The sequence below is a fragment of the Anolis carolinensis genome, chromosome 2 (genome assembly GCF_035594765.1).
Source record: "Anolis carolinensis isolate JA03-04 chromosome 2, rAnoCar3.1.pri, whole genome shotgun sequence".
NCBI classification, from domain to species: domain Eukaryota; kingdom Metazoa; phylum Chordata; class Lepidosauria; order Squamata; family Dactyloidae; genus Anolis; species Anolis carolinensis.
This window is the reverse complement of record NC_085842.1, coordinates 205,432,221-205,445,398: the sequence shown is the minus strand read 5'-3', so window position 1 is coordinate 205,445,398 and position 13,178 is coordinate 205,432,221. Positions and strand designations below refer to the sequence as shown.

Sequence of the window (13,178 nt, the reverse complement as noted above, 5' to 3'; positions counted from 1 at the left end):
AGATAAAATGGGATGGGGAATGGAACCCCCTCGCCCAAATCCGTTTTTCACTTGTTTTCCAATTGCCAAGGTGAAGACAAAAACAAGGCAACCATCTGTGACAATGGGATTTGGCAACAGGCGATTCTTATTATTTTCTGATGGCATTTCCCCCCCCAAAAAATAGAGAAAGCAATGGCTAGTAGTGCTATTATTGTTTTTCCATGTACCAGGCAATGTTTACCCATTACATTTCCCCATTTCCTCTGAGGAGCTAAAAGTGTTTCCTTTTTTTAAAGTGCTTTTACCTTCCACCTCTACTGATGGATTTTTAAAAGGGACTACACAGAATGAACAATTAATAAGTGCTGTAAGGACTAAGATTTTTTTGTGTGTGTCAGAAGCAACTTGAAAAACTGCACGTTGCTTCTGGTGTGAGAGAATTGGCTGTCTGCAAGGACATTGTGCAGGGGATGCCCGGATGTTTAACCCTCCTGTGGGAGGCTTGTCTCAGGTCCTCACATGAGAAGCCGGAGCTGACAGACGAGAGCTCACCCCGCTCCCTGGATTGGAACTGCTGACTTTTTGGTCTGTAGTCCTGCTGGCACAAGGGTTTAACCCATTGCAACACCAGGGGCTCCAGGACTGAGATGACAAATTGGTTTTCCTCCATCCAATGATAATAATAAGATACTAGTGCAGGGGAGGTATGCTCATTTTCAATAAATTAGATAATTATTTGCTTTTCAAAAGTAAGTTTCTAGATGATGCAACATACCATGTTGAGGATGGTGTACCTTCTTTAACTTCTCAAAGGGTCCATCTAGGAAAGAAGTACTTGTTACTATGGGGACATTGTTAACAGGACAAAAAAGTCTCTGGTGGCTAGGGACCAGTCTTCTTTCCCTCTTCCCATTGACTGCACCTTGCCCAGCATATCAAAATACATCCATTTTCCTGAAGATTACCATTCAGAATTTTCATGAAAGCCTTGTTATTGTTGTTATGCTGCTTTCTCTCTTGAGCAAGATCCCAAAGCCGCTCACAACTTTAAAAACAATACCGTTTCAAACCTACAAAATATAAGTATTGAAACAGAATTAAACATATAATTGTTAAAATGTAAAAACGGTTAAAAACAGTTTTCAGAGGAGCTCAGACAAAAACCAAAATGTATTGGGGTGGCGTGTTTTTGCACATGGGAGGACTTTCATTAAGGTTTTTAGATGAAAGGTAAAAATAAAGGTTTCCCCTTGACATTAAGTCTAATCGAGTCTGACTCTGGGGGTTGGTGCTCATCTCCATTTCTAAGCCGAAGATCCAGCATTGTCCGCAGACCCCTTCTAGGTCATGTGGCCGGCCTGACTGCATGGAGCCCCATTACCTTCCTGCCAAAGCGGTACATATTGATCTACTCACATTTGCATGTTTTCAAACTGCTAGGGTGGCAGAAGCTGGGGCTAACAACAAGAGCTCACCCCATCCCGCAGATTCAAACTGCCGACCTTCCAGTCCGCAAGTTCTGCAGCTAAGTGGTTTAACCTGCAGCGCCACAGCAGCCCCATTTTTAGATTAAAAGCTCCCCCAATTTTTTTAAGTTGGGGGGGCTCTGAGGGTTTGTTCAGGGGTTGCAATTTCCCTATCCCTTATTAGGTGGGATGATTCTGCTAACTTTGATTTGCTTGTCCATACTTTCAAAGATTTCTAAATAGATATCATTTGCTTTGTAATTTGGGCTGATTTTTAAAGAAAAAAGGCTATAAACATAATTTATCCTAACAAAGCCCCAATATTTTCAGGCAGCACTGCTGATGGGAAGCTTCTGCCAGGTGATCACATTCTTGCCGTGAACAACGAAGAAGTGGAAGATGTCACTGGTGAACTAGCAGCTGCTCTTTTAAGGTGATGGGCAAAGAGGAGGGTTGTGGGGAGAGTGTGCCTATGAGGGTAAATGTTATGGCCAGACTCCAAAAATCTGCTTAGATCCACACCAGGGAATTGTACTAGTCTATGGGGATTACTGATCTTTCTTCTTCGTGTAGTTGACTGCCTTGCCAAATAATAAACCTCTGCCTTTGCACTTTACAATACATCAAAACCTTATACATTTCTTTTAAATATTTAAACAAAAACAATGTTCTTCTTTCAACTTTGCATACAATTGAAAAAGTGTGTTGTGTGGTTTCCGGGCTGTTTGACTATGTTCTAGCACAAACATTGTGAAGTTGCCAATGACAGATGCAGGAGAAATATCTGGAGAAAATGCTGTTAGAACATGGCCATACAGCCCGGAAACTACACAACACCCCAGTGAGTCCATCTGTGAAAACCTTCGACAATCAATTTCAAAGATATTACGTTTTAAGAGACTTGAGATGAGGTTTTTGTTATATGAATTGAAATTTTGAATATTTAAAAAGTAAAGTTTAAGTTAACATGTTAGTCATATAATTTGAGAAAATGTGTTGATGAAGGCTTTCATGGCTGGAATCACTGGGTTGCTGTGAGTTTTCCGGGCTATATGGCCGTTCCATAACCATTTTCTCCTACGTTTTGCCTGCATCTATGACAGGCAACCTCAGAGGTTGTATGTTGGAAACTATACAACTCTAAAATCAAGACAGTGAATAAAGAACAACATTCAGAAAACAGAGGAATTCCAGACATGAATCAATCAGGGCGAGCTAACACCTCCCAACAAAGGATTTCCCCGAGCAGTATACAGCCAGACATTGAAACTGAAAGGTTATTCAATGCTAATCAAGGTGGCCAATTGAAACATTCACACCTGCCTCAAACAAACAAGAGTTCTTTCTCCCACCCTGGACCTTCCACAGATATATCAACCCCACTTGCATAGTTTTCAACATACCTCACAACCTCTGAGGATGCCTGCCATAGATGCAGGTGAACGTCAGGAGACAATGCTCATGGAACATGGCCGTACAGCTCGGAAAACTTACAGCAGCCCAATTTGAGGAAATGTTTCCAGATTTAAGTTACAGTAAGCAATGGGAATCCAGAGGTTGTCTCAAAGACTTCATGGAAAATTATGATGAGGAATTTGAAGGAACTAGGGCAGTGGTTCTCAACCTGTGTGTCCCCAAATGTTTTGGCCTTCAATTCCCAGAAATCCTAACAGCTGGTAAACAGCTGGCTGGAATTTCTGGGGGTTGTAGGCCAAAATTCACGAGTTGAGAACCGCTGAACTAGGAGAAATAGCATTACAGACAGTTCCAGTGTAGAGTGGTAGCAAGACAGTGGAAAGAGCAAAGCCTTTTGAGAAAGTAAAGGTGCATCTTCATTGTAGAATTAAATGCAGTTTGACACCACTTTGGTGGTTCTCATGAAGCATTTCCTTGATTTGAGTCTACTGGGAGGAAGCTGATAGCCATGCAGAGGATGGCTTTCACGGTGCTCAACCTTCTTTCTCTCACAGTTAGCAGCAACTGCCAGTTGCACATCAGAGGGGCAATGCCAGCTAGCTTGTAAAATCTATCAATAGGTGTAGGTTTGAGGCAGCAGACTAAGAACAGGGTACTAAGAAAAAGGTGGAAGTAAAGACAAAGCCAGCTGTGTGCATATTTAACAGGGCAGACACCTGTTAAAAACTTTCTTAATGAATAAGGAAAACATATAAGGAGAGCAGTGTCTGGAAGAAAACATGAGACATTTCATTCAAAATTGACAGGTTGAGCATCTCTTATCCAAAATTCTGAAATTCAAAATACTTCAAAATCATCCACACAGATAGCAGAAATAGTGACACCTTTGCTTTCTGATGGTCAGTACACACAAATTTTGTTTCATGCACAAAATTATTAAAAACATCATATAAAATTATCTTCAGTCTATGCATATAAGGTGTATATGAAACAAAAATGAATTTCATGTTTAGACTTGGGTCCCGTCTCCAAGGTTTTTCATTATATATGTATATGCAATTATTGGTATTCCAGAATCCAAAGAAATCTGAAATCCAAACTTCTGCTCTCAAACATTTAGGATAAGAGGTGCTCCTCCTGCACTGACTTTGAGATGGCAATGAGGCATCCATGCTTAAGTATTGGATAATCAGTTGGAGATGGAGAACTGAAGTGAGGGAAATAGTACAAGTACAGAAATATAGAACTAGATATCGTTTGTACAGAGATTGGGAGGGATGGGAAACCATTCACAGCCCATGTTTCCCATCCTACCACTGTGCAGTGCCCAAATTCAATGGCAGGAATGACTGGAAGGCCACTTACAAGATTTTCTGAAGTTAAATTCAGTGATGGTGATGCTGAAAAAATCAAGCTTGTACTATATGTTGTTCATCATGTGATGTAATGCATGCTATTGTTTATTTCATGTATGCAGATGAAATATATTTTGCTACAGATTATTAAATATATTTTTCTTGAAAAATGTTTACCATGGTGAAAACCGCTACCATTCATTCTTTCATTTTGATCTTACAGGGAATCACAAGACACCCTCCAGCTTACAGTTCTTCGATGTATCTCGGTAAATTACCCTCATATGCCACTGGTGTTTGAATTGTTCCTTGGAGGGTAAGGGTTTGGTATACACATGAGATCACAAATGAGACATTCCAGGAGGTAACCATAACAGTAGGCTTGGCAAGCTATGCACCGACTAGAGAAACTACTGTCAGGCCTTCACATCCATGGATTTTGTATCCATACATTCAATCATATTTGGCTTGAAAATACTAAAAACAATTTAAAAAGAAAGTTTTGATTTCGCATTGTAGATATATAAGGGATACTATTTTACTATTCTATTGTACAGTAGAGTCTCACTTATCCAACATTCTGGATTATCCAATGTATTTTTGTAGTCAATGTTTTCAATACATCGTGATATTTTGGTGCTAAATTCGTAAATACAGTAATTACTACATAGCATTACTGCGTATTGAACTACTTTTTCTGTCAAATTTGTTATTAAACATGATGTTTTGGTGCTTAAGTTGTAAAATCATAACCTAATTTGATGTGTAATAGGCTTTTCCTTAATCTCTCCTTATTATCCAACATATTCTGCTGGCCCATTTATGTTGGATAAGTGAGAGACTACTGTATATAATGGGAATTGAGTACCTGTCTTAGATCTCTGCCAGTGAGAATGAGGCTATTCATTGCCATAAGGATTAATATCTTGTCATAATGTTGTCACTCAGAATAATATGTGTTTGTAGGATAGCAGACAGAGAGTACTGGTCTCAGGTCAGAGCAACACATTCAGCCTATTTAGAGCTTAGAATGGAAGCTTATCCCTTGCTATCTGTTTTTTTTTCTTTTTCCATGGCTATCTTCCAAATATGGTTTTTCTGTATTCAAAATGACATAACGAGGCAAAACATTGGAATCAAGAGAAGAGAAGTAGATTTGAAGCTTGCAGTGAACAAGGGATAGTGTGTTTATTTCTTTCCATTGCCTAATTCCCACCCCCACCCCTAAAAAAGCTTTATCTAAATAGGCTATTTACACTAAAATGCTGTGCAAATTTTTGCTCTGGACTAAATAGACCCAGAATAGATTTAATTATTAATAATACTTACCACCTTGGGTTGGTCATTTTAATGTACAACCCTAACTTTTATCAAGTCAGACTCTGGGTCATCTTACGGAAAGGCATTACTATATCATCATGTCTGAGATATTCTGGAATCTCACTCCCATAAACTTTGATCATTGGTTGAACTTGTTAGGGTTTCTGGGGATTAAAGCCCAAACATTTCGGATTACTCCAAGGTTCTACCTCACACACTGCTAATTTACACAGATAACTGTGTTAGAATGTATTTGAACCATTACGCTGCTCTGCTTCTAAATGCCTCAGTTGCACACAATTGCTCTTTATCTGTGACCACTGTCAGTGCCCATGAAGTAGCAATGTCTCCTGTGTGAAAAAAGGCTTTAAAATCTGGAGTTATTTTTGTTTAGTATGCATATGACTTTATTCACCACACATGGCTTGACCCTCTGATCTACCTTAATCCTTTATTAAATCTCTTAAAACAATCTGGGCCCATAACCTATTAGAGGGTGTGCAACAGTTAGAGATTAAGGAGCAAACATGCTTATGATTTAGAGAAACAAACTATACTTTATTATAAGAACTTCATTCTAGATAGGAAAGTAACTCAGAGTGCTGATCAAACCTAGCTGCAACTTTGAAGGGAGAAAAGTGGATTCATGGGCAGAAAGAAAGTCTAAGGTAGAAAGTTTAAGAACATTGATTCATCCCCTAGAAGAACCAGGATAGACAAGGAAGGTGAATGCTGTCAGTCACTCAAGACTATTTGGCTGATTAGTATTGCCCACCCTGTGGCATTCTTGACTATTGCAGTGCTAACTGTTGTTACACTTCCAACAATTTCAAATCTAGGGATTTGTGGGAAAGAAATATTACACTAAAGAAGAGGTATGATAGAAGTGTATAAAGTAGCAGATAGTTCAAAAAAGTTTTAAGTTTGTCTCATAACCCAAGAATTGAGGCTCATGTAATGGAGCTAATTGGTGTACTTTTGAATGAAAAAAATAATAGCATACAGTTCTAAACGTAAGACACAATTCCAAATCAAAGATACACATTCTTAGCTATTTCTGACTGTGGTTCCATGTACATTGATCATGTAATGTAGTTCCCACAGAAGCATGGAAAAGAAAGTCCTTAATACACATGACTGCTCTGTGTTTTTGTGTATTCACCATCCCGATCTCAAATTGGTTCCAGGTTTTCCTATGTAATCATCTGCACAGTGAAACCACCTTCACCTATACCAGTTTGAAACTGCATTAAGTGATTAGTGTAGAATGCGGCCACAGTAAAGTTATTGAACTCATTATCAGTTAATGATGGCCACAAGTTCTGGTGTTGACTAAAGAAAAGTGAAAGCCATCATTTTTGTGCTTTCTTCTACATGCTTTCAAAGGAATCAGGCTGGCTGCTATAGGAGAGAATACTGAGCTTGATGGACCTTGGGTGTGATTCAGAAAGAGGCTTCTTTGGATCTGATGCCCTTAGTTTTCTCATATTCTGGGTCAACCCCCCTTCTGCAGCAGAGTTTGCATGAATCAAGAGTGGAAAACTTTTGACATTCCAGATGTTTTGGAATACTTATCCCACCATCCCTCATTGGTGAAGGCTTTTGGGAACTGAAATCCAGGACATCTGGAAGACCCAGGTTTGCCCTTTCCTAACATAGTGAGATTGAGCTACCAGTAAATCTTTCCATGTTATGTGATAATTTGCAAACCTAAATGCCATTGTTTTCCAGGGTGGCCCTAAATCATCCTTTCTTACAGCGGAGAAGAGAGCCAGATTAAAGACAAATCCTGTTAAGGTTCGCTTTGCTGAAGAAGTAGTAGTGAATGGTCATGCTCAGGTCAGTGCAAATGTAGTCACATCAAGCTGAGTGGGGGGGTGTCAATCAATTTTTTTAGATCTTCTTTTAAATTTACCAAAATACTATGCTGCACACTTGGGGTTAGACAAAAATGATTTTCTATCCTGATAAAATCTGATGTTCTGGCAAGGACTGGCAACTAAAGAGCTTTTTAAAGCTTCATTGTAATGTCCTTGTTGAGAGATTTGCGGCTCCATGATTCTTTCAGAGTTTATAAAAGTAACTTTTTGGACTACAGTTCTAGTTTCTGGGGGACTCCACATAAAGTTGGAAGACACCTGCCAACCCCCTGCCAACAAGCAGGACTGCTGTGCCAGCAGGACTGTTGACTTGAAGGTTGGGTTGCTGCCCTGGAAATTGCCAGTTCGAATCCAACCCAGGGAGAGCTCCCTCTGTCAACTCCAGCTCCATGCGGGGACATAGACAAGCCTCCCACAAGGATGGTAAAACATCAAAAACATCCGGGCATCCTCTGGGCAACGTCCTTGCAGACTGCCAATTCTCTCACACCAGAAGCAACTTGCACTTTTTCAAGTCGCTCCTGACATGAAAAAAGCAGGAAAATTGCATTCAAAGCACATCTGTAGTTCAAAACGTTCACATCTCCTGGAAGAAACAGAGGCATCACAAACCTTTCTCCAAAGCCATTAAATGTTATATCATGGGAGTTCTCCCCATAGATTCCTTTTCAAGTGCATATTGCTTCTTATGTCTGAATATGCTAGAAATTGAAGATCCCTCTAAACACAGCTACTATGCCAATGCTGCAAAGGAGCATTCCTGGGAACTTTAGTGCTTTCCAGAAACTGAGTAATAATCTGCTTGAAAGAACCCATCGCTATGGCCATTTCAAAGGGAGCATTGCTTGGAAAGATAGTTTTATTTGGAAAAGGCCCAGGAGTGCTTTCACAGAGCAGAAATATCAACTCTTGAACTGAAGGCATAAATTGTTGATGAGGCCAAATGCTTTTCAGCCTTAATTTTCCAGGGCAATTCTTGTTCATTGTCTTGTGGCAAAATTATACGTGAGTGTTGGGTCATCTAAGGTTGTTTGCAGGATAAACCATAAGCTCTGGGTGGATGGGTGTACTGTGTCACGCCCATGAGACTGCAGTGCATCACCTAGATCTCTATTTAACTGGGGATGTTCACCTAGATCTCTATTTAACTGGCCATTCAGCTATGGATTTGTCAGTTGCTTCCCTTTCCTACCAGACTCCAAGATACACAAACAAAGAACATTTTTAAATGTGATTTGACAGCTTAATCTAAAACACAACAGATCAGAGTTTGGAACAGTCTATAGCCATCATGACTTGAGATTTGTGGGAGTGGTCATACCAAAAAGTTACTTCTTCACTTCTCCTCCAAATCCAGGATATTCCTTTTGAACAGAAGCTACTTAAAGCATATTTCCCTAAGAAGGGGGCATGGAGTACAATGGAGGAAACTTATTTTCTGCTGGGGATGTATTTGTGACATAAATTCCCAGATTTATGCACAGGATGAGCAAAAAATGTCTTAGGGCCACGGATTATAAGGGCCTCTGTCTCTTAAACAACATAGATTATGACATTATAACTTAATCCAATGCAGCATGGAGATCTTTATTGGTCTAGTGAATTTACCTTTCTAGAAGGAATGACATCTAGAAGTTGAACAGAATGTGAGAGCCAGGTATACTGCATACTAACTTGATGTGTTTTTGTTTGTTTGTTTTGTTGTATTTTGTTTTGTTTTCCAGGGTAGTTCTCTCCTGTGCATGCCTAACGTTCTCAAGGTCTATTTGGAAAATGGGCAGACTAAAGCTTTCAAATTTGAAACCAGCACAACTGTCAAAGTATGTTGATAATTAATTTAAAACTTTCTTAATTTAACCTTTAGTGATTCTGAAATCAAGGTTCGTGTTTTTAGGTTAAATATAATTTAATTTGATTATGTAATTTTAGTTTTATGTTACAGTTCGTGGTTAGATGTTGGTTTACTTTGGGATTTGAGTGGGTTGTAATTGTATTTATGTTTATGGCTGTTTTTAAGGCATTTAATGTTTTCCTTCATGTTTGTGATTGCTGGAATCCACCCTGAGTCCTCTTGGGGTGATAGGGCGGAATACTAATAAATTATTATTATTATTATTATTATTATTATTATTATTATTATTATTATTATTATTATTGTATGACACAGCAAACAAGATAGATATGCTGGATTTCGTATCACAAAATCACAAGTCGAACACTTCCCAAGTGTCTAGGACTTTGTGATGTATTTTCGGAAGATGCGCGCAGATCCCAGCAGGGTGGCCTTTTGCAGTTGGCAGATCGTAATTTTGTCGATGTCTATTGTTTCCATTATTATTATTATTATTATTATTATTATTATTATTATTATTATTATTCTTGGGTTGTTGTGAGTCTTCCCGGATGTATGGCCATGTTCCAGAAGAATTCTCTCCTGACATTTCACCCACATTTATGGCAGGCATCCTCAGAGGTTGAGGGATGTTGTAAACTAAGTAAGTGAGGTTTATATATCTGTGGATATCCAGGGTGTGGGAAAGAACGTCAGGAAATAATGCTTCTGGAACATGACCATACAGCCCTAAAGACATTATAACTTAATCTAGTGCAGCATGGACAACCCAGCGATTCCAGCCATGAAAGCCTTTGATGACTACTTCTACTTCTTCTTCTTCTTCTTCTTCTTCTTCTTCTTCTTCTTCTTCTTCTTCTTCTTCTTCTTCTTCTTCTTCTTCTTCTTCTTCTTCTTCTTTTTCTTCTGTTAAACCTACAGTTGTATTTATTCTCCCTCTCTCTCTCTCTCTCTCTCTCTCTCTCTCTCTCTCTCTCTGAAAGTGAAAGTATGTATGTATGTATGCTTGAACATCAAAGGCCCCTACATGGGGTGTGTTATGGGGTGGAGGGAATGAAGAGAGAGCTTTATTGAAAACCTGCTGCACAGGTTAGTGCTTGGCTGAGGAGGGGGGGAAAGAGGGAATGAATGACAGTCTTTTTGGCAGGGACTTTTTGGCTTCATGACAGGGGAAATTTTCCTATAGCAAATAGACAATGTGTGTTTAATATATATCCCATTACTGCATTGCAGTATACAAATATGCACACAGTTAAGTTTTACTAAGGGTCCTTCTATGCTGCTGAAAATGCTGAGAAAATGACATTTAAAATGCTGGTTTTATTGAATAGCTTTATTGTCATTGTGCTATTGCACAACAAAATTAAATGCTTTCCCTAGCCTACACCACAAAACAACATACCCATCCCTCCACACCTCAACCACCACCGCACAGTCCCCAATACCACATCAGTCTGAAACCATGGAGTTCAATATAGTTGCAGCTGTAGAATAAAAGATGTCTCTCAGTCTGTTTGTCTTTGTCTTACTCACCCTGTACCGTCTGCCAGATGGCAATACAGTAGAGTCTTGCTTATCCAACCTTCGCTCATCCAGCGTTTTGTATTATCCAATTCAGTCTGCCTTTTAGTAGTCAATGTTTTTGTAGTCAATGTTTTCAATACATTGCAATGTTTTTTGTGCTGAATTCATAAATACAGTAATTACTACATAACGTTACTGTGTATTGAACTGCTTTTTCTGTCAAATTGTTGTAAAACATGTTTTGGTGCTTAATTTGTAAAATCATAATATAATTTGATGTTTAATAGTCTTAATCCCTCCTTATTATCCAACATTTTCGCTTATCCAACATACTTCCGGCCCATTTATGTTGGATAAGCAAAACTACCGTAATTTAAAAAAGAATATGTTATGTGAGATGGATCCCCAAGAATGCTCTGAGCTTTCTGAAGGCTGCAGGGCCTATAAAGTTCTTCCCAAGAGGAGAGAGGGCAACCAATGATTCTCTGTGCAGAAGTGGTGACCCTTTGGAGCACCTGCCTCTCTGCACTCAGCATTTCTTGGCCACATGGAGGGACAAAAATCTGCCTTTTTGGCTGGTGGGTGGCCAGATACCCACCCAAGCTTTGAAGGGGGAATTCCCCCCTTCTCCTGTCTAAAGCTCCGTAATTTCCTTTTCAAGATCCAGGAAGATAAAGCAAGTGTTATGCCTCCATAAGAAGGCTTTTAAAAATGGGAGGCAGGTATGGGAGACTGACACTGACATCCCTCCTTCCCAGTTTGCCTGAGCCTGGGGAGGAGGGATGCCTGTGAGGACTATCTCTTGGGATCACAAATGGTGATCCCAGGAAAGTTTTTGTTACCTCCATACCAGCAAAGGCCTGGATCTTCCAGTAAGGTGTCTTTTTAAAAATCTGGAATAAACCAGCATAATCAGGTTTATTCCAGGTTAAAACGGATTGGCTTGGTGTGTCATTTGGACACCCAAGATTAATCTGTTTCCTACACCACATTTAATGCTACTAAGGATGGGGCCTGAGAACATTCTTAAGCATACAACTTTCTCCCTCAAATTGTACTTCCAAATTTATTTTCATTCAAACCTTCCTGCACCTGCATTTTGCTATCATCATCAGTTGTCCTTGAAATTTTTGGACTGGAAATGTTTAGCGGCTCCTGGAATTACTAGTCAGAGTAGCTGAAACAGACAAACTTTGCGCTCTTGCTTAGCTTGTGGAAACTGGAATAAATGCTGCTTGGAATAGCTCTCCAGTAGATTCTACAATATGGATTAAATCTACATGTCCACCACCATTCTGCTGCTCACCTTACGTGATATGTGGGGCCACCTCTGTGAAAAATTAAGGACTTGGATGATGATATTTGTATAGGGACTTGCACAATTCCTTTAGTGCATTTATATTGTTTAATTTGTGATTTTTTCCATCCATAATTGGCAGGACATAATTCTTACCTTAAAAGAAAAGCTTTCAATTCGGAGCATTGATCATTTTGCCTTGGTGCTGGAAGAGCAGTATAATATTTTGAAGATGTATCTTCTCCATGAGGATGAACTCATTGAACAGGTCAGTCTCAGTGCTTTGACGGCATCTATTGATGATCCTGGTGGTGAGTAAATGGAAAACGAGGCTTTTTTCCCCAAAGGCATACATCCTGTTGCATGTGTTAAAGGCTACTGTTAGTGTTTGACAAAATAACAATACTGTATCAGGGGTTTGAATATCTGGCTGTTCTGTTCAGATGCCATTAGATTTCAGATCCTTTTAGCTCCTGTCCAGATGCATTTACAACCAGCCTTCAACCCCAGAGGCTCCCACATCACCCATTATTATGGCCCCGGCCGAGTTTATCTGTCCGAACACATCTCCCTCTATGAACCACCACAAAGATTAAGATCTTCCAGGGAGGCCCTGCTCTAAGTCCCGCCACCGTCACAGGCGCGATTGGCAGGGACAAGAAACAGGGCCTTCTCAGTGATTGACCCCTGGCTATGGAACTCCCTCCCTGGCGAGATTAGATCAGCCTCCTCCCTCCTGTCCTTTAGAAAAATGATAAAGACCTGGCTGTGAGACCAAGCCTTTGGGGCAGTGCAATGAGGCAAGAAAAGGAAACCTACTCTGCTGACAAGAGCCAGCAAGGTGTCCTGAGTTGGTTTAAACAGCTGATTTTCCCCTGACATTAAGTCCAGTCGTGTCCGACTCTGGGGGTTGGTGCTCATCTCCATTTCTAAGCCGAAGAGCCGGCGTTGTCCATAGACACCTCCAAGGTCATGTGCCCGGCATGACTGCATGGAGTGCCATTATCTTCCCGCCAAAGCGGTACCTATTGATCTACTCACATTTGCATGTTTTTGAACTGCTAGGTTGGCAGGAGCTGGGGCTAA

General features: G+C 39.9%; 1 protein-coding gene across 2 annotated transcripts in view; it reads left to right on the top strand.

Moving 5' to 3' along the window:
• Positions 1 to 13,178, top strand: part of frmpd1 (FERM and PDZ domain containing 1) — a 95,349-nt gene that overhangs the window by 60,367 nt on the left and 21,804 nt on the right. For both annotated transcript variants that reach the window (XM_008114621.2, XM_062971576.1), the window contains 5 exons: positions 1,779 to 1,881; positions 4,443 to 4,488; positions 7,271 to 7,378; positions 9,144 to 9,239; positions 12,235 to 12,360. In XM_008114621.2, the coding sequence (XP_008112828.2) occupies positions 1,779 to 1,881; positions 4,443 to 4,488; positions 7,271 to 7,378; positions 9,144 to 9,239; positions 12,235 to 12,360 (479 nt within the window). The remainder of the gene's footprint in view (positions 1 to 1,778; positions 1,882 to 4,442; positions 4,489 to 7,270; positions 7,379 to 9,143; positions 9,240 to 12,234; positions 12,361 to 13,178) is intronic.